The 19,308-nt window shown below is 42.5% G+C and overlaps 1 protein-coding gene across 1 annotated transcript in view; it reads left to right on the top strand.

The window, feature by feature from the left end:
• The window catches only part of LOC122435375 (melanoma-associated antigen B3-like), a 30,130-nt gene extending 24,355 nt beyond the window's left edge, over positions 1–5,775 (top strand). The window contains exon 3 of the mRNA XM_043459515.1: positions 4,290–5,775. Within this exon, the coding sequence (XP_043315450.1) occupies positions 4,343–5,323 (981 nt within the window). The 5' untranslated portion in view covers positions 4,290–4,342 and the 3' untranslated portion in view covers positions 5,324–5,775. The remainder of the gene's footprint in view (positions 1–4,289) is intronic.
• Positions 5,776–19,308: the final 13,533 nt, after the last annotated feature.

Genomic DNA, 19,308 nt, shown 5'->3' with positions numbered 1-19,308 from the left:
GAATGTACAAAGAGAGATGGTGGGGATTGAAACATAAAACATCAACCAATTTAAACTTGTTTTGCTTCCTTAAAACAGGTTGTTGGTTAATGAAACCTTGAGTTATTTTTAGAGACAGCACCAGGCATGTACAAAAAGGAGCCCATTTCCAGGATGACCCCTGAACCAAGAGGGTTCAGTCTGTGGAACTCTCAGAGTAGGAATGTTGCCATGGGAGAACTGTATGAAGTCCTTCAGTATGGAAAATCTGGCTTCTAGCAGCATGAATAGCTTAAATGAACTAATTCAAGACTAGCCAATTAGCTTCCAAGTTTGCAGTTCCCCTAAGCCCTTTAATTTTACCTCAAACTCTGGATTGAGGAGACAGATTTGAGAGCCCTGCCTCGTGTCTTCTTGCCACTCCACCTTGGAATAAAATTTTTCTCTCAAAAGCCCATTCCATAGTATTGGCTTCTATATGCATCAGGCAGCGAGCCCTTGCTGGGGAACATTCGTGACTGATAGGCCTGGAATTAGATTCTTCTCTGAATTCCTCTAGATTCCACACTGTTAGACTCCCCTTGACCTAAAGCAGAGCTTGTGTTCCTTAACATTCAGATGTATCTTGGGATAAAAGTAAGGACTCTGGATATATTCCAATGCACTTCTTTAGGCACAAAGCCTTGAAGGCTACCTCAGGAAATGAGAGCAATGAGGAGGAGAAACAGATGATAGTGACAATAAGATCGTCTCTCTGTGCAGTGTCAGATAACCTCAATTAGAATAGCACAAAGCCATCTTAGATGGCTCCTCTCCTTTAGAAGTGTGCGCATATCTCAGATATCATGGGTTTGGTTCTAGATCACTGCAATAAAGTGAATATTGCCATAAATTAAATCACAGGAATTTGGGGGATTTCCATGCTTATAAATGTTCTTAATCCTATTGTATACACTTACTAGAAAATCTCTAAAAAATGTACATAGCCTAATTAACATATATAAGACAGTTACAATAGCAACAAAGAAAACTGATCAGAGCACCATAAGAAATAAAATAAGGAAAGAATTTAAAATATTTAAAGAATTAACAATATGTGGAACAGGGACCCCACATAAACACTCGGTTTTGGAAAAACGGTGCCATAGATATGTTCAATGCAGGGTCATGTAAACTTAAAGTTTGTAATGAAGCATGATTAAGTGAAGTACAATGTTTTAAAGGTATGCATGTAAATCAATTAAAACAAGTCACAAAAGAGACTGACTATGGCTTTTGAAAAGGATCGGTCAGCATTTTTCTCTGGGAGCACACCCGATCCTGTCCCCTGCCTTCTGTGTTTTTTTCCCCATCTCAGGTCCAGTCTGGGACATGAAACTGTAAGGTTTGCATTAGGAACACTGCTCAAGAGTTTGCAGGGGTGTGGTCTTCCCCAGGAATCATTTAATCCTTGAGATAGACAAAATGAGGGCCCCCATGAGTGAGGACTGGAGAGACAACAACCCTAAAATACAGGTCATTCAGAGACCTGCCCAAACTTGCTCTTGGACTTAGAGTGCCCAGAGTGGACATTGTCTCTTATAAGCCTTGTAGTTCTCTGTGAGGTCAAAGTCTCAGGCTAAGAAGAATGGCCTCAGTTCAGTGGAGGGATAATCTCAGGTTGGAGGGTCAGGTCCCAGGACTGGGCAGGATCATGGTGAGGTCACTTAGTGGATAGAGAAGTATCAGTAGACCCACAAATGAGGAGACTTTACAGACCCCTGCCCCATTCTTAACCCCAGAGGCTCCAGGGAGAGTTACAGGGATGAGAAGCCTCTTCATTTTTGTCTGGTCTCAGGGAGAGAAGGTCTTGTCTGTCAGGATCAAACCCCAGTTCTGCAGAGGGGGCTGTCTTGGCCATCACCACAGTGAAGGTGAGGACCATCAGTGCTAATGAGAGGGTCTGTCCCCCAAGGATGGAGTCTGGCAGAGTGGTGCCCCTCATGTTAGGGAGAGATGCTCAGAGCAGTGCCCTGACACCCCACTAGGGACTCCAGGAGGCGAGGGCTTTGCGGGCAGGAGGACTCAAGTCCGTAGAGCAAGGGTTCCCAGGCTCAGATAGATGGTACGGGGAGGACCCTAAAGGATGACCCACGGACAGCTGAACACTGAACAACTGGGTCCCCACAGAGCCCCGTCCCTGGAATCATCCTTCAGAGATCCCACACAGGGCAGCCTTAGCTGGAAATGGTTCCCCCAACAATTCGTGCTGGTGGCGGGGAGCTCTGACTGCTGTTCAGGGTGTTCATTTGGACGAGAGTGGATTCCCAGGACTGATCTGAAGGCATGGTGAGGACCTGAATGTGGACTCAAGGGACCATTGCCCCCTCCTGTAACAAAGCAAAATCCACAAAGTCTCACCTCTGTGGTCGACAGGGAATGGTTCCTACAATGCTGTTAGGCTTCCTTTTTTGGTAATTCTTGATCTAAGAGATTCTTTAAGATCTAAGAGATTTCTTGATTCTGGAAATGAAGGAAATCTAGGCTCTAACTCCAGTCACAGGGAGAGCCCCGAGTGCTAAAAGGGCACGGGCAGTAAAGATGGTGACAGAAAGCAGCCCCCTTGCACTCAATTCCCGGACTTCTCCCCTGCTGAACTCTAGGAGGTAAAGCTTTGTTTGGATGCTTGTGGACACAGTTCAGTAAAGGAAGGTGTGTTATTCTCTGATAGATAGGAAGATGGGGATGCCGAATGAGAACCCTAGAACAAGCAACCCCCCCCCCGGCCCTGGATTTTCCCCCACCCCTATAGTACTATCTGAGAGCCTAAGCATCATGGTGGGATATGAGTCATCCTCACTTCTGATCTACAGTGACTAGGAAGTAAGGACTTAAGTTTGAGGGCCTGGCCTCTGGCCGGCAGAGGGTGGATTCCCAGCGCTGATCCAGATTTGAGGTGAAGACTGAGTTGGGACTGAGGCCGGGGACCACTCAGCCCATAACAAAGAGGGCTGCACCAAGTCTCACTGCTGCTGTAAGCCCTGGGAAGCCCTGACAGAGCCATCAAACTGAGTTCTGCCTGGGAAGTCTCAGGGATGGGAGGGCTTTGGTCAGGAGGAGTCCCTGCTTGCAGATGGAGGATACCTCTGTCCTAACTGCAGTGAAGTGAGTGCCCTAAGTACTGATTGGGGCCCCCTCCCCATTTAGGGGTGGTATCACAAAGTAGAGTGCCTACATATCTGGGAGGCTCCAGTGAAGGGTAGTCACGTATGTAGTACCCTGACTTTGCCCCTCCAGGGACTCGGGGAATTGAGGACTTTGCTCTGAGGCTGAACAACCCAGGTTATTTGTGGGAGGAGTCCTGAGTTCTACCCAGACCTGAGTGAGGACTAAGGTGAACACCAACTCTAAACTTAAGTTCTCATAAATATTGGCCCCTTTCCATGTAGAAACCTAGAGTATCTGTAAAGATGAAGTCTTCTCACTTCTGTCTGGAGAGTTCAGAGAAGTGAGGATGTTAGACTAAGTGAATGACCTCAATTCTGCCAAGGTAGGAGGCCCAGGGCTTCAGAGGAGTCAGGGTGAGGACCCTGAAAGAACTGATATTTGCACTCACCCACCTACAGGGGATCAATATAGAGTACCCTCCGCACCACCCGCCTCCTGGCTCAAAGCACTGAGAAGCCCAGGCATGAAGTCAGGTGTATGTGAACCCTCCTTTCCTTCTGATGGTATGGGATTGGAGAGAGCCTTTGTCTGAGAGGAGGTACACCAGGGCAGCAGACACGGGTGTCCCAGGCTCTACCGAGAGCCAAGGCAAGACCGTGAAAGAGGATGGAGAACCCCAGTGAGCCCAGGATAGAGTTCCCTAGAGCTGACTGCTGTGGGTGCCCCCTGCCAGGGACACAGGGCTGAAATGCCCCTTCACCTCTTAAGGTATCATAGGAAGATGAAGACTGGGCTTTGGGGTATAAGCTTATACCACACAGAGGAGGGGGCCCTGCACCTGCCAAAAGTTGATACGATTGTCCTGAATATGTACCGAGAGGACCCCACCCTCCAGAATGGAGGGGGGTGTCCACAAGGACTAGACTGGCCCATTGCTCCTCAAGCCTCAGGAGGCAGGTGGCAGGGCTGGCAGGCTGAAGCCTGAGTCTCACCTTAATTATTTCACCAGAGTTTTCAGAGGACAGGGCAATCAGAACAGTAGTCCTTTGGGTTCGCAGAGCAGGGCAGGCATGGAAACCTGCAGAGGGGGCCTTCTTAAAGGCAGAGTGGTGCCTCCCTGCCACAGGTGCTTCATCCTCTCATCCTCTCTCCTCTCTGCCCAGATCACGTGCTGTTCTACCTGCGCTCCTGCCTGTTGTCCCTGACCACAGTCACCATGCCTCGGGGTAAGAGGGGTAAGAAGGGTAAGCCCCACACCTGTAAGAAACGTCGCCAGGATCAGCATGGCACCCAGGATCTGAAGGGCGCTCAGGTCACTGCCACCACGATGGAAGCACACTCCTCTTCCTCCAGTCCTGGTCCAGGGGTTGATGCTAAAGGAAAGCCCAGTGCTAGGTCTGGTAACCATCTCAAGCGTCCTCGGGGGGCGCTGGCCACCACCACTGTGCCTGCAGATGTTTCTTCCACAAGATCATCCAAAAGAGCCATTGGGAAAATTGGGAAAACACATAATTCCCCTCAGGCCCCTCTCTCCAACGTGCGGTCTAGAAAACGCTCACTAGCCAGGCCGACGTATCTGTTGGTGCAGTTCCTGTTACGCATGTATAAGACGAAAAAGCCCATTACGAAAGTGGATATGCTGAAGATCATCGATAAAAAGTACCAAAATCGATTCCTCAGGATCCTCAAAAGAGCTTCTGAGAGCATGGAGGTGGTATTTGGTATTGACGTGAAGAAAGACAACACTGCCAAGCATTCTTATGTCCTTGTCAGCAAGATGAATCTCCCCCGCAACGGGATTGTGCACCGTGGCAGGGGTTTTCCCAAGACCGGTCTCCTGATGAATCTCCTGGGTGTGATCTTCATGAAGGGCAACTGCGCCACAGAGGAAGACATCTGGAATTTCCTGGGTAAGATGGAAATCTATGCTGAGAAGAGGCACTTCTTATTTGGGGAGCCCAAGAAGCTCATCACCCAAGATTTGGTGCAGCTGAAGTATTTGGAATATCGGCAAGTGCCCGGCAGCAGTCCAGCATGCTATGAGTTCCTGTGGGGCCCAAGAGCGCATGCTGAAACGAGCAAGATGAGAGTCCTGGAGTTCCTGGCCAGGATTAACCATTTGGATCCCAGTGCCTTCCACTGTCGTTATGAAGAGGCTTTGAAAGATGAGGAAGAGAGGGCCCAAGCCAGTGGATGACCCAGCGTTCCTCCAGCAATTGCTTCCACACCTAGTGAAGTTGAGGCAAATTCTGCCTTTTGTGGCTGAAGAGAGTATTCACAGTGCTCCAAGTACTATAGGACTGGACGTCACTGAGGGTTCACAGTGTAAAATACCCTGGTGTTCCTGTTCTGTATGGGGAATTGAGAGATAAATCTGTGTTTTTATGTTCTTGCTACTTTTCAACTGTTGCTCCTAAATGAAAGCTTATCTAGCATATATGTGTACAAATTCATCAGTCACACTTAACCATTCTTTGTTGGTCTTAAGGATAAGAGTTTTTCTGTTGTGTAAAGCAAATGGGGAAGCTTCCATCTTATTTAGTAAGCCAGTGAAAGATAACATGGCATTGCAATATGTTATTTCCTTGAAAATACAAAAAAAGTTAAGCAGTAAAATATGTGGGATCAAGAAATAGAGGAAAAGGAAGATGGTCGGTATTTGGTTTCCTCATCCCTTGTACTCTGTGTTTTACAAAATTATAAACAACAGTTTATGCCTGGTTAATTCAAAATATTGAAATAAATTCTAATAATTTCAACCTCATGCTCATAGGCTCATTTATTCCCTAAACATGAACTGAGCCTCTGCTCATTGTAGGCTCCATGCTAGTACTTGGAGAGCTGAGAAAAAGATCTAGCCAATGACCATAAAATTATAGAGTCGAGAAGCAGCTGTCATATAAAGAAAATGGTGACATGACAGCAGTCAAATGTGAATTCCCTGATGCAAGGTGGTGGTGGACCTTGGGAAAATATAAGTCCTTCAGTGGTAAGTAATTATAAGTTGAGTGTATGGTGGGCTGAGTGAGGCTGTGGTAATCCTGACCAGGGACCAGGTTCTCACATGGCGGGCCCCATAGTTTAAAGACAAAGCCTGGGATGGGAAACTGCCCTTAACAGTTATAGGCACACCTCACTCTGTTGCACTTTGCTTTATTGTATTTCACAGGTACTGTTTTCCTTTTCTTTGTTCTTTTTCTTTAACAAACTGAAAGTTTGTGTCAACTGTGCTTCCAACAATTCTTCCAGCTCCATGTTTCCAACACCATTTGCTCACTTCATGTCTGTCACATTTTGATAACTCTTGCAATGTTCACACCCTCAGCAGCAAAAAGATGAACTCACTGAAGGCTCCGATAATGATTAGCATTTTTTTTTTTTAGCAAATGGGTGTTTTTAATTAAGATATCTATATTGTTCTGAGGCATAATGCTATTGCCCACTTAATAGCCTACAGTATAGTGTAAACATAAATTTTATGAAAACACTAGGAAACCAAAAATTTCTTGTGACTCAGTTGTGATATGGACTTTCCTTTGGGGGTTGAGAACCAAACTTGTAGTATTTTTGGAGTCTGCCTGTGCTTTGGGATTGTGAGTAAATCAGAGAGAAATCATGTGACTGGCATGGAATGTACCCTGTGCTCTTGTTCCAGTACAGGTAAACACTGTGCAGATGAGATGTTTTATTCACATTGCCTTCTCTCCACGGAGTTTCCCAGAAATCAGGGTGGCACTCCCCTGAAGTGGGATGATGCCTTGAAGCCGCTGGACTGCCACACTCTGCCCTCGCTGGGGGAGCCAGAGCCCACACCACTAAAAAAAATAATCATTCTAATCAAGTTATCGTGACTGTAATTTGGCAAACAATAGGCAAGGAATAGATACTCGTGGGTAGTTAAATGAATGAAAGTGGGAGTGGTTTATAAAAAAAGGGCAAGTGAGAGATAGGTAAGTTTGGGCCCCTTGAAACATTTTGGAACTTTGTGTTACATCCACTGAGGATGTCTACTTCATGGTGACCTTCAGTGACATACTCTTAAATGGGATATACTAGTTTTCCTTGCTAACCAGGATTTTGCCTGATAGGGGTTCTTTGCCCTAGACCCCTGCTTATTCTTTGACATCTCCTGGGTTGAAAATTGAACCACAGTGTAGTGGGTTGAATCTCCGGGGGACAAATTGATCACAGTAAGGACTGGCATCTTTGACAGTCTCAGGACAGGGCAGGCAATGGGCCAGGCATTTTACAGGTATTATTCTCAGTCCCCGAGACAGAACTTCTGAAACCCATGTCACCGATGAAGAAATTGAGGCTCGCAGAGTTTGGTAAGGTATTCAGTTTCACACAGTTCCTAAATGACAGAGTTGGAAGTAGACTCCTGGCCTAAATAAGTCTGATGCCCACACTTTGCCATTCCTCCTAGCTGGAGGCCAGCTTTGTGTCCCTTCAATTCGCCTTACTTCTTATCGACTGGTCCAACGTGTATGTCAGGTGATAAAAAGAACTCTGTGCCCAAAATACTGGATGGAAATATGTAACCACAGCAATAAGCATATCAAAATAATTGAGAAGTCTGAATAAAGCAAAGAAAGGTAATATTTAGTGACAGTATAATCATCTGCATATCCAAAGTCACAGAACCGAAATGATCAGGGGCCCAGAAAATCATGCTGGACAGCCCCTTGCTTTTGGAAGTTTAAACTGTTCAAAGAGAAGTTCCATAAAAGGTGAAGCGTGGCTAGTAAAGAGAAGGGGTAGATGAAGGTGTTTTATCCTTTGTCAGCACATCCATCCTGCCTTGCCTTACAACTTCCCTACGTCACATCACTCCTGGGACGGGAACCTGGTCTCTGAAGGGTTTTCAATAGGGAAATGGGTCGAGAGGTTGCCAGGATGTGGCCTTGCCCAGGAAGACTTTTAATAAAGAAACAGGAGCCAGGAGGAAGAGGCCCTTACAGGTGGGCTGGGGAGGGCAACATGCCCCAGGCAAAGTTCTCAGCCTGAGCACTCACTCACTTAACTTTCAGGTCTCAGGGACTTGTGACTCCCGCCTAGAGGGTGCCCAGGTCAGCAGACCTATATCTGAGATTGGCCGGCTCAGGTCAGTAGAGAGAAATATTTCTAAGGTGTGCCAGGAGGAAGGAGGGCAGCCCTGCCAAGCCCATATCAGCAGAGACCTCACAGAATCCTCCCTGTTGCCATGGCAGATCCTTGCAAATGTCAGAAAGAGATGGCCTCATATCCTTCTTGGGGTAACAGAAAAGTGATGAGCTTGCTTTGAGGCGGAGGTCTCAGGTCAGCAGGGGGGGAACTCTTAGGCCTTCACCTGAGTCAGATTTAGGGTACAGAGTCAGCACCCCCAGTGGGATCACCATCATATGCATACTCAACCTGCCTGATGCAGTTGTCACTCATGGCATGGCAGGTGTGGTCAAGCGATGCCACCGTCACATCATTTTGGATCTGAGGAAGTGTTCTCAGATCCAAAAAGAGGGGAGCCTCGGGCTCTGCCAGCATCCAAATCAAGCAAACTGAATGAGGATAGAGAGGCCCACCCACTTTTGGATAGAGGGGAAAGGGGGCCTGGCCCTGCACTCAAGACTGAAATCCTGAGAGAAGGATGTGGGACTGAGCCACCACCCCAGGCCCAAAAGTTTTTTAAGTTTACTTTTTTAAAGCAGTTTTAGATTCACAGCAAAATGGAGCAGAAAGTACAGAGAGTTCCCATATGTCTTCTTCCTGGACATGTGTACAGCTTCCACCACTGTCAATGTTCCCCAGCAGAGTCGGCTGTTTGCTACAATCTAGGAAGCTACTTTAGCAAACAAAGTCCTGACCTAGCACACTTACTTGCATTACCTTCATTCTTGGTATTGTACCCTCTGTGAGTATAGACAAATGGATGATGACTTGTATCTAGCCTTATGAGCTTCTCTGGTGGGTCAGTGGTAAAGAATCCACATGCCCATGCAGGAGACATGGGTTCCAACCCTGGATGGAAAGATCCCCTGGAGAAGACAAAGGCAACTCACCCCAGTGTTCTTGCCTGAGAAATCCCATAAACAGAGGAGCCTGGCAGGCTACAATCTGGGAGGTCACAAAGAATTGGACATGACTGAGCGACTAAACAACAGCATCCACCCCTATAAGGTCATACAGAGCAGTCTCACAACAGTAAAACCTCTCTGTGTCCTGTTCATCCCTCCCTCCGCCCACCCCCACCCAGTCCCAGGCAGCCATTGGTCTTTTTACTGTTTCTGTAGTTCTGCTTTTTTTCCAGGAGTCATGTGGTTGGAATCATGCAGTGTGTAGGCTTTTCACCTTAGTTTCTTTACTTAGTAATACACATCTAAGGTTCCTCCATGTCTCTTCAGGGTTTGGAAACTTATTCATTTTTAGCACTGAACAGTATTCCATTACTTATCCTGTTACCTACTAAAGGACACCATTGTTGCCTTTTAAGTTTTTGAAAATATGAGTTAAGCTGCTATAAACAACTGCATGCAGGTTTTTGTGTGGATGTAAGTTTCCAGCTCGTCTGGCTAAACACCAAGGAGCATGACCACTAGATTGTAGGGTAAGAGTATGTTTGTTGTTTAGTTACTCAGTCATGTCCTACTCTTTGTGACCTCATGGACTATAGCCCACCAGGCTCCTCTATCCATGGGATTTCTCAGGCACAAATACTGGAGTGGGTTACCATTTCCTTTCCCAGGGAATCTTCCCAACTCAGGGATCGAACCCATGTCTCCTGCAATGCAGATGGATTCTTTACCATTGAGCCACCTTGGAAGCCCAAGAATATGTTTAGTCTGTTAAAAAATTATTAAAGTATGATTGACATACAATAACCTGTACATATTTAATGTATACAAATTGATGAGTTTGGAGTTAAGTCTACTGTGAGACTACCACTGCAATTTATGCCATAAACATATCCATTACCTCCAAAATTTCCCTCTCACCCTTTTTTAAGTTTATTTTTAATTGGAGTATAGTTGTTTTACAATATTGTGTTGGTTTCTGCCATACATCAACACGAATCAGCCATAGGTATACATATTTCCCCTTCCACTTGAAACTCCCTCCCACCTGCCACTCCTTCCCACCCCTCTTGGTTATCACAGACCGGTGGTTTGAGCTCTACGTCTGCGTCTCCATTCCTGACCTGCAAATACATTCATCAGTACCATCTCTCAAGATTCTGTAAGTATGCGTGAGTATACGATATTTATATTTCTCCTTCTGACTTACTTCACTCTGTATAATAGGCTCTAGGTTCATCCAGCACATTAGAACTGACTCAAATATGTTCCTTTTTATTGCTTAGTAGTATTCTGTTGTATAAATATGTACCACGGCTTCTTTATCCATTCATCTGTCAATGGACATCTAAGTTGCTTCCATGTCCTAGCTATTGTAAATAGTGCTGCAATTAACATTGGAGTACATGTGTCTTATTCAGTTATGGCTTCTTAAGGGTATATGCCTAATAATGGGATTGTTGGGTCATGTGGTAGTTTTATTCCTAATTTTTAAGGAATCTCCATACTCTTCTCCATAGTGGCTATTTCAATTTACATTCCCACCAACAATGCAAGAATGTTCGTTTTTCTCTACACCCTCTCCAGCATTTATTGTTTGTAAATTTTTTGATCTATTCTAACAGTTGCCTTCTCACCCTTTATGTTTTCTGTGTGTGATAAGAACATTTACCATAGTGTTTGCCCTCTTAGAGAGTGTACAATATAGTATTCTTAACTGTAAGCTCTATATTATATAGTGGTTTCCTAGAACTTATTCATTTTGTATAATTAAACTTTGTAACTTTTGATTAATAATGAGAATTGGAACACTGCCTGCCATATCAGTGAATAAACATTGTCATTTATCAACAGTTGCAGCCCCCACAGATGGTAAGCCTTGAGGGAACACAAGATGTAAAACTATAGGATACAGATAGGTGAGGTTCATATCAAAGGAATGATTTCAGTGAGCCCAGATTCTTGCATCTTCCCATACAAGGAAAAGCGCTAAATTCCTCAACTTGGGTTATCTGGTTTTCCTTCATTTATGATAATCTTTTGATATTCAGACTACCTACCCTTTGTTCCAAAACTTCTATATAACCTGGCTCCTTCCCTCCCTTCCCCAGAGCAGTTCTCTCAGGGTTACTCAAGATGCTGCCTCCTGGGTAGAAGTCCTAAATGTTTCTACCAAATAGAACATAACTGTCAACTTTGAGGTTGTGAATGTTTTTTAAGTCTACATTTCCTTCCCATCCACCCTCCCATAGCCTCTGGCAACCACCACTCTATTCTCTGCTTCTTTGACTTTGACCATTTTAGATTCCTCATATAAATGACATGCAGTATTTGTCCTTCTTTGTCTGGCTTATTTCACTGTAGCATAAATTCCTCTAGTTATATCCATGCTGTCATAACTGGAGAGGTTAGCTTCTTTTTAAGGCTGAATGATATTCCATTGTATGTATATTTTACATCATCTTTATCCATTCATCTGTCCCTGGACACTTAGGCTACTTCCCTCTCTTGGCTATTGTTAATAGTACTGCAATGAACATGGGAGTGCAGAATTCTCTTCAAGGTCCTGATTTCAATTCCTTTGGATAGTAGTGAAATTGCAGACAATATTATATATTATTTTTTATTTTTTGAGGAACCTCGATACTATTTTCCATAGTGGGTGTACCAATTTACATTCCTACCAGCAGTGTTGAATATGTATAATTTAATAAGAAACTTGCAGACTGTCCTCCAAAGTGGCTCTACCATTTTGTATCACCACCAGCAAGGAATGAGAATTCTTGTTGATTCACATTCTTACCAGCATTTGTTGTTGTCAGTCCTTTGGATGCTGGCCATTCTGAAAGGCATGTTGTGGTATATGCTTGTTTTTTTAATTTGCAATCCCCTAATTAAAAGACACTTACTCCTTGGAAGGAAAGTTATGAACAACATAGATAGCATATTAAAAAGCAGAGACATTACTTTGCCAACAAAGATCTGTCTAGTCAAGGCTATGGTTTTTCCAGTGGTCATGTATGGATGTGAGAGTTGAACTGTGAAGAAAGCTGAGTGCCAAAAAATTGATGCTTTTGAACTGTGGTGTTTGAGAAAACTCTTGAGAGTCCCTTGGACTGCAAGGAGATCCAATCAGTCCATCCTAAAAGACTGGGTGATCATTGGAAGGACTGATGCTGAAGCTGAAACTCCAGTACTTTGGCCACCTCATGCGAAGAGTTGACTCATTGGAAAAGTCCTTGATGCTGGGAGGGACTGGGGACAGGAGGAGAAGGGGACAACAGAGGGTGAGATGGCTGGATGGTATCACCGACTCGATGGATATGAGTTTGAGTAAGCTCCGGGAGTTGGTGATGGACAGGGAGGCCTGGTGTACTGCAATTCATGGGGTCGCAAAGAGTTGGAGACGACTGAGTGAACTGAACTGAACTGAACTGAATGGTATATGATGCAGAGCCTCTTTTCATATGCTTGTTGCCATCTGTTTATCCTCCTTGGGGAAGTATCTATTTATATCTTTTGTCCATTTTTTATTAGATGTTAGTTTTCTTCTTATTACTTTTAAGAGTTCTTTGTATATTTTAGGTTAGAGTCTTCATTAGATACATCTATGGTTAATATTTTCTCCCAGACTATGGCTCATCTTCTTGTTCTCTTGATGGTATATTTTTACAGAGCAGAAGTTTAAAGGGAATGAAATCTAGCTTATCAATTATTTCTTTCATGGATCCCCATCACTTTTTTTCTATGTTGGTATTTCGTTGATTGATTGATTGTTATGTGAAACATGGAATCTTTTTTTAATATAAATTAATTTATTTTAATTGGAGGCTAATTACTTTACAACATTGTAGTGGTTTTGCCATACATTGACATGAATCCACCACGGGTGTACATGTGTTCCCCATCCTGAACCCCCCTCCCACCTCCCTCCCTATCCTATCTCTCTGGGTCATCCCAGTGCACCAGCCCTGAGCACACTGTCTCATGCATCAAACCTGGACTGGCGATTCATTTCACATTCATTTCACATGCTGTGGTTCATGGGGTTGCAAAGAGTCAGACATGACTGAGCGATTGAACTGAACTTTGTCAGTTGCTTCGTTTGCTATTATATTCTCCCATTCAGAAGGCAGTCTTTTCACCTTGCTTATAGTTTCCTTTGTTGTGCAGAAGCTTTTAAGTTTAATTAGGGCCCATTTGTTTACTTTTGCTTTTATTTCCAATACTCTGGGAGGTGGTGCATCGAGGATCCTGCTGTGATTTATGTCAGAGAGTGTTTTGCCTACGTTTTCCTCTAGGAGTTTTATAGTTTCTGGGCTTACGTTTAGACCTTTAATCCATTTTGAGTTTATTTTTGTGTATGGTGTTAGAAAGTTTTCTAGTTTCATTCTTTTACAAGTGGTTGACCAGTTTTCCCACCACCACTTGTTAAAGAGATTGTCTTTTCTCCATTGTATATTCTTGCCTCCTTTGTCAAAGATAAGGTGTCCATAGCTGCATGGATTTATCTCTGGGCTTTCTATTTTGTTCCATTGATCTATATTTCTGTCTTTGTGACAGTACCATACTGTCTTGATGACTGTAGCTTTGTAGTAGAGCCTGAAGTCAGGCAGTTTGATTCCTCCAGTTCCATTCTTCTTTCTCAAGATTTCTTTGGCTATTCGAGGTTTTTTGTATTTCCCTACAAATTGTGAAATTATTTGTTCTAGTTCTGTGAAAAATACCGTTGGTGGCTTGATAGGGATTGCATTGAATCTATAGATTGTTTTGGGTAGTATACTCATTTTCACTATATTGATGCTTCCAATCCATGATCATGGTATCTTTGTCCATCTATTTGTGTCCTCTTTGATTTCTTTCACCAGTGTTTTGTAGTTTTCTATATATAGGTCTTTTGTAGCTTTAGGTAGATATATTCCTAGGTATTTTATTCTTTTCATTGCAGTGGCAAATAGGATTGTTTCCTTAATTTCTCTTTCTGTTTTCTCATTGTTAGTGTATAGGAATGCAAGGGATTTCTGTGTGTTAATTTTATATCCTACAACTTTACTGTCTTCATTGATTAGCTCTAGTAATTTTCTGGTAGAGTCTTTAGGGTTTTCTTTGTAGAGGATCATGTCATCTGCAAACAGTGAGAGTTTCACTTCTTCTTTTCCTATCTGGATTCCTTTTATTTCTTTTTCTGCTCTGATTGCTGTGGCCAAAACTTTCAAAACTATGTTGAATAGTAGTGGTGAGAGTGAGCACCCATGTCTTGTTCCTGACTTTAGGGGAAATGCTTTCAATTTTTCACCATTGAGGATAATGTTTGCTGTGGGTTTGTCATATATAGCTTTTATTATGTTGAGGTATGTTTCTTCTATGCCTGCTTTCTGGATTTTTTTTTTTAATCATAAATGGATGTTGAATTTTGTCAAAGGCTTTTTCTGCATCTACTGAGATAATCATATGGTTTTTAACATTCAATTTGTTAATGTGGTGTATTATGTTGATTGATTTGCAGATATTGAAGAATCCTTGCATCCCTGGGATAAAGCCCACTTGGTCACGATGCATGATCTTTTTATATGTTGTTGGATTCTGTTTGCTAGATTTTTGCTGGGATTTTTGCATCTATGTTCATCAGTGATATTGGCCTGTAGTTTTCTTTTTTTGTGGCATCTTTGTCTGGTTTTGGTATTAGAGTGATGGTAGCCTCATAGAATGAGTTTGGAAGTTTACCTTTTCTGCAATTTTCTGGAAGAGTTTGAGTAAGATAGGTGTTAGCTCTTCTCTAAATTTTTGGTAGCATTCAACTGTGAAGCCATCTGGTCCTCGGCTTTTGTTTGCTGGAAGATTTCTGATTACAGTTTCGATTTCTGTGCTTGTGATGGGTCTATTAAGATTTTCTATTTCTTCCTGGTTCAGTTTTATAAAGTTGTACTTTTCTAAGAATTTGTCCATTTCTTCAAAGCTGTCCATTTTATTGGCATATAGTTGCTGATAGTAGTCTCTTATGATCCTTTGTATTTCAGTGTTGTCTGTTGTGATCTCTCCATTTTCATTTTTAATTTTGTTGATTTGATTCTTCTCCCTTTGTTTCTTGATGAGTGTGGCTAATGGTTTGTCAGTTTTATTTATCTTCTCAAAGAACCAGCTTTTGGCTATGTTGATTTTTGCTATGGTCTCTTTTGTTTCTTTTGCATTTATTTCTGCCCTAAGTTTTAAGATTTCTTTCCTTCTATTAACCCTGGGGTTCTTCATTTCTTTCTTTTCTAGTTGCTTTTGGTGTTCAGTTCAGTTGCTCAGTCATGTCTGACTCTTTGAGACCCCATGAATCGCAGCACACCAGGCCTCCCTGTCCATCACCAACTCCCGGAGCTTACTCAAACTCATATCCATCGAGCCAGTGATACCATCCAGCCATCTCATCCTCTGTCGTCCCCTTCTCCTCCTGTCCCTAATCCCTCCCAGCATCAAGGACTTTTCCAGTGAGTCAACTCTTCGCATGAGGTAGCCAAAGTATTGGAGTTTCAGCTTCAGCATCAGTCCTTCCAATGAACACCCAAGACTGATCTCTTTTAGGATGGACTGATTGGATCTCCTTGTAGTCCAAGGGACTCTCAAGAGTCTTCTCCAACACCACAATTCAAAAGCATCAATTTTTAGGCGCTCAGCTTTCTTCACAATCCAACTCTCACATCCTACATGACCACTGGAAAAACTATAGCCTTGACTAGACGGACCTTTGTTGGCAATGTAATGTCTCTGCTTTTTAATATGCTGTCTAGGTTGGTCATAACTTTCCTTCCAAGGATTAAGCATTTTTTAATTTCATGGCTGCAATCACCATCTGCGGTGATTTTGGATGGATATTTCCCATGAAGTGATGGGACCAGATGCCATGATCTTCGTTTTCTGAATGTTGAGCTTTAAGCCAACTTTTTCAACTCTCCTCTTTGATTTTTGGTGTAGAGTTAGGTTATTTATTTGACTTTTTTCTTATTTCTTTAGGTAAGCCTGTATTGCTATGAACCTTCCCCTTAGCACTGCTTTTACAGTGTCCCATGGGTTTTGGGTTGTTGTGTTTTCATTTCCATTCATTTCTGTGCGTATTTTGATTTCTTTTTTGATTTCTTCTGTGATTTGTTGGTTATTCAGAAGCGTGTTGTTCAGCCTCCATATGTTGGAATTTTTAATAGTTTTTCTCCTGTAACTGACATCTAATCTTACTGCATTGTGGCCAGAAAAGATGCTTGGAATGATTTCAATTTTCTTGAAATTACCAAGGCTAGATTTATGGCCCAGGATGTGATCTATCCTGGAGAAGGTTCTGTATGCACTTGAGAAAAAGGTGAAATTCATTTTTTGGGGGTGAAATGTCCTATAGATATCAATTAGGTCTAGCTGGTCTATTGCATCATTTAAAGTTTGTGTTTCCTTGTTAATTTTCTGTTTAGTTGATCTATCCATAGGTGTGAGTGGGATATTAAAATCTCCCACTATTATTGTGTTACTGTTAATTTCCCCTTTCATACTTTTTAGCATTTGTCTTACATATTGCGGTGCTCCCATGTTGGGTGCACATATATTTGTAATTATTATATCTTCTTCTTGGGTTGATCCTTTGATCATTATGTAGTGTCCTTCTTTGTCTCTTTTCACAGTCGTTAGTTTAAAGTCTATTTTATCTGATATGAGCATCGCTACTCCTGCTTTCTTTTGGTCTCTATTTGCATGGAATATCTTTTCCAGCCCTTCACTTTCAGTCTGTATGTGTTCCTTGTTTTGAGGTGGGCCTCTTGTAGACAACATATATAGGGGTCTTGTTTTGTATCCATTCAGCCAGTCTATGTCTTTTGGTTGGGGCATTCAACCCATTTACATTTAAGGTAATTATTGATAAGTATGGTCCCATCGCCATTTACTTTGTTGTTTGGGGTTCGAGTTTATACACCCTTTCTGTGTTTCCTGTCTAGAGAAGATCCTTTAGCATTTGTTGAAGAACTAACTGGTTTGGTGGTGCTGAATTCTCTGAGGTTTTGCTTGTCTGTAAAGCTTTTGATTTCTCCTTCATATCTGAATGAGATCCTTGCTGGGTACAGTAATCTGGGTTGTAGATTACTCTCTTTCATTACTTTAAGTATGTCCTGCCATTCCCTTCTGGCCTGAAGAGTTTCTATTGAAAGATCAGCTGTTATCTTTAATGGAGTCTCCTTGTGTGTTATTTGTTGTTTTACCCTTGCTGCTTTTAATATTTGTTCTTTGTGTTTGATCTTTGTTAATTTGATTAATATGTGTCTTGTGATGTTTCACCTTGGGTTTATCCTGTTTGGGACTCTCTGGGTTTCTTGGACTTGGGTGACTATTTCCTTCCCCATTTTAGGGAAGTTTTCAACTATTATCTCATCAAGTATTTTCTCATGGTCTTTCTTTTTGTCTTCTTCTGGGACTCCTGTGATTCAAGTGGTGAGGTGTTTAACATTGTCCCAGAGGTCTCTGAGGTTGTCCTCATTTCTTTTGATTCTTTTTTCTTTTTTCCTCTCTGCTTCATTTATTTCTACCATTCTATCTTCTGCCTCACTTATCCTATCGTCTGCCTCTGTTATTCTACTGTTGTTTCCCTCCAGAGTGTTTTTTATCTCATTTATTGCATTATTCATTATGTATTGACTCTTTTTATTTCTTCTAGGTCCTTGTTAAACATTTCTTGAATCTTCTCAATCCTTGTCTCCAGGCTATTGATCTGTAACTCCATTTTTTTTTTCAAGATTTTGGATCATTTTCACTATCACTATTTGGAATTCTTTATCAGGTAGATTCCCTATCTCTTCCTCTTTTGTTTGGTTTTGTGGGCATTTATCCTGTTCATTTAGCTGCTGAGTATTTCTCTGCCTTTTCATCTTGTTTATATTACTGTGTTTGGGGTGGCCTTTCTGTATTCTGGCAATTTGTGGTTCCTCTTTATTTGGGAGGTTCCTCTCTGTGGGTGGGGTTGGATGGGTGGCTTGTCACGGTTTCCTGGTTAGGGAAGCTTGTGTCAGTGTTCTAGTGGGTGAAGCTGGATTTCTTCTCTCTGGTGTGCAGTGTCCAGTAGTGAGTTTTGAGATGTTAGTGAATTTGGTGTGACTGGGCAGCCTGTATATTGAAGCTCAGGGCTATGTTCCTGCGCTGCTTGAGAATATGCATGGCATGTCTTGCTTGGAACTTGTTGGCCCTTGGGTGGTGCTTGGTTTCAGTGTAGGTATGGAGGCTTTTGATGAGCTCCTATCAATTAATGTTCCCTGGAGTCAAGAGTTCTCTGGTGTTCTCAGGATTTGGACTTAAGCCTCCTGCCTCTGGTTTTCAGTCTTATTCTTACAGTAGCCTCAAGACTCCTCCATCTATACAGAACCAATGATAAAACATCTAGGTTAATGGTGAAAAGTTTCTCCACAGTGAGGGACACCTGGAGAGGTACACAGAGTTACATGGAGAAGAGAAGAGGGAGGAGGGAGATAGAGGTGACCAGGAGGAGAAGAGAGGGTTTCAAAAGGGGAGAGAGCAAGCTAGCCAGTAATCACTTCCCTGTGTGCTCTCCACAGTCTGGGTTCCTCAGAGATGTTAATGGAGTTACACAGAGAAGAAAAGAGGGAGGAAGGAGAGAGAGGTGGCCAGGAGGATAAAAGGGGGAATCAAAAGGAGAAAGACAGTTCCAGCCAGTAATCAGTTCCCTAAGTGTTCTCCACAGCCTAGAACACACAAAAAGATTCACAGAGTTGGGTAGAGAAGAGAAGGGGGAGGGAGGAGATAGAGGCGACCTGGTGGAGAAAAAGGAGAGTCAAAATGGGAAGAGAGTAATCAAGCCAGTAATCTCGCTCCCAGGTAAAAATGGGTACTGAAGATTGGGTTCTTAAAGGTACAAAATTGATAACAAATACCAAAAAGCAAAGATTAAAAATCTAGAGTAAAGGTTAGATACTCAAAAATGCAATATTAAAAAAAAAAGTCACAAAAATTATAATATATATATATGTGTGTATATATATATATATATACACGAAGTTTGCTTTAAAAATAGGGTTTTTTTGGCAAGGAAATAGTAGGTTATAAAAATGAAAATTAAAGGAGTAATAGAGGACTTAAAATTTTTTTTTAATTAATTAAAAAAATA

Source organism: Cervus canadensis, chromosome X (genome assembly GCF_019320065.1).
Source record: "Cervus canadensis isolate Bull #8, Minnesota chromosome X, ASM1932006v1, whole genome shotgun sequence".
Classification (NCBI taxonomy): domain Eukaryota; kingdom Metazoa; phylum Chordata; class Mammalia; order Artiodactyla; family Cervidae; genus Cervus; species Cervus canadensis.
The sequence above is the reverse complement of the archived record's forward strand: the minus strand, read 5'-3'. Positions and strand labels throughout refer to the sequence as shown.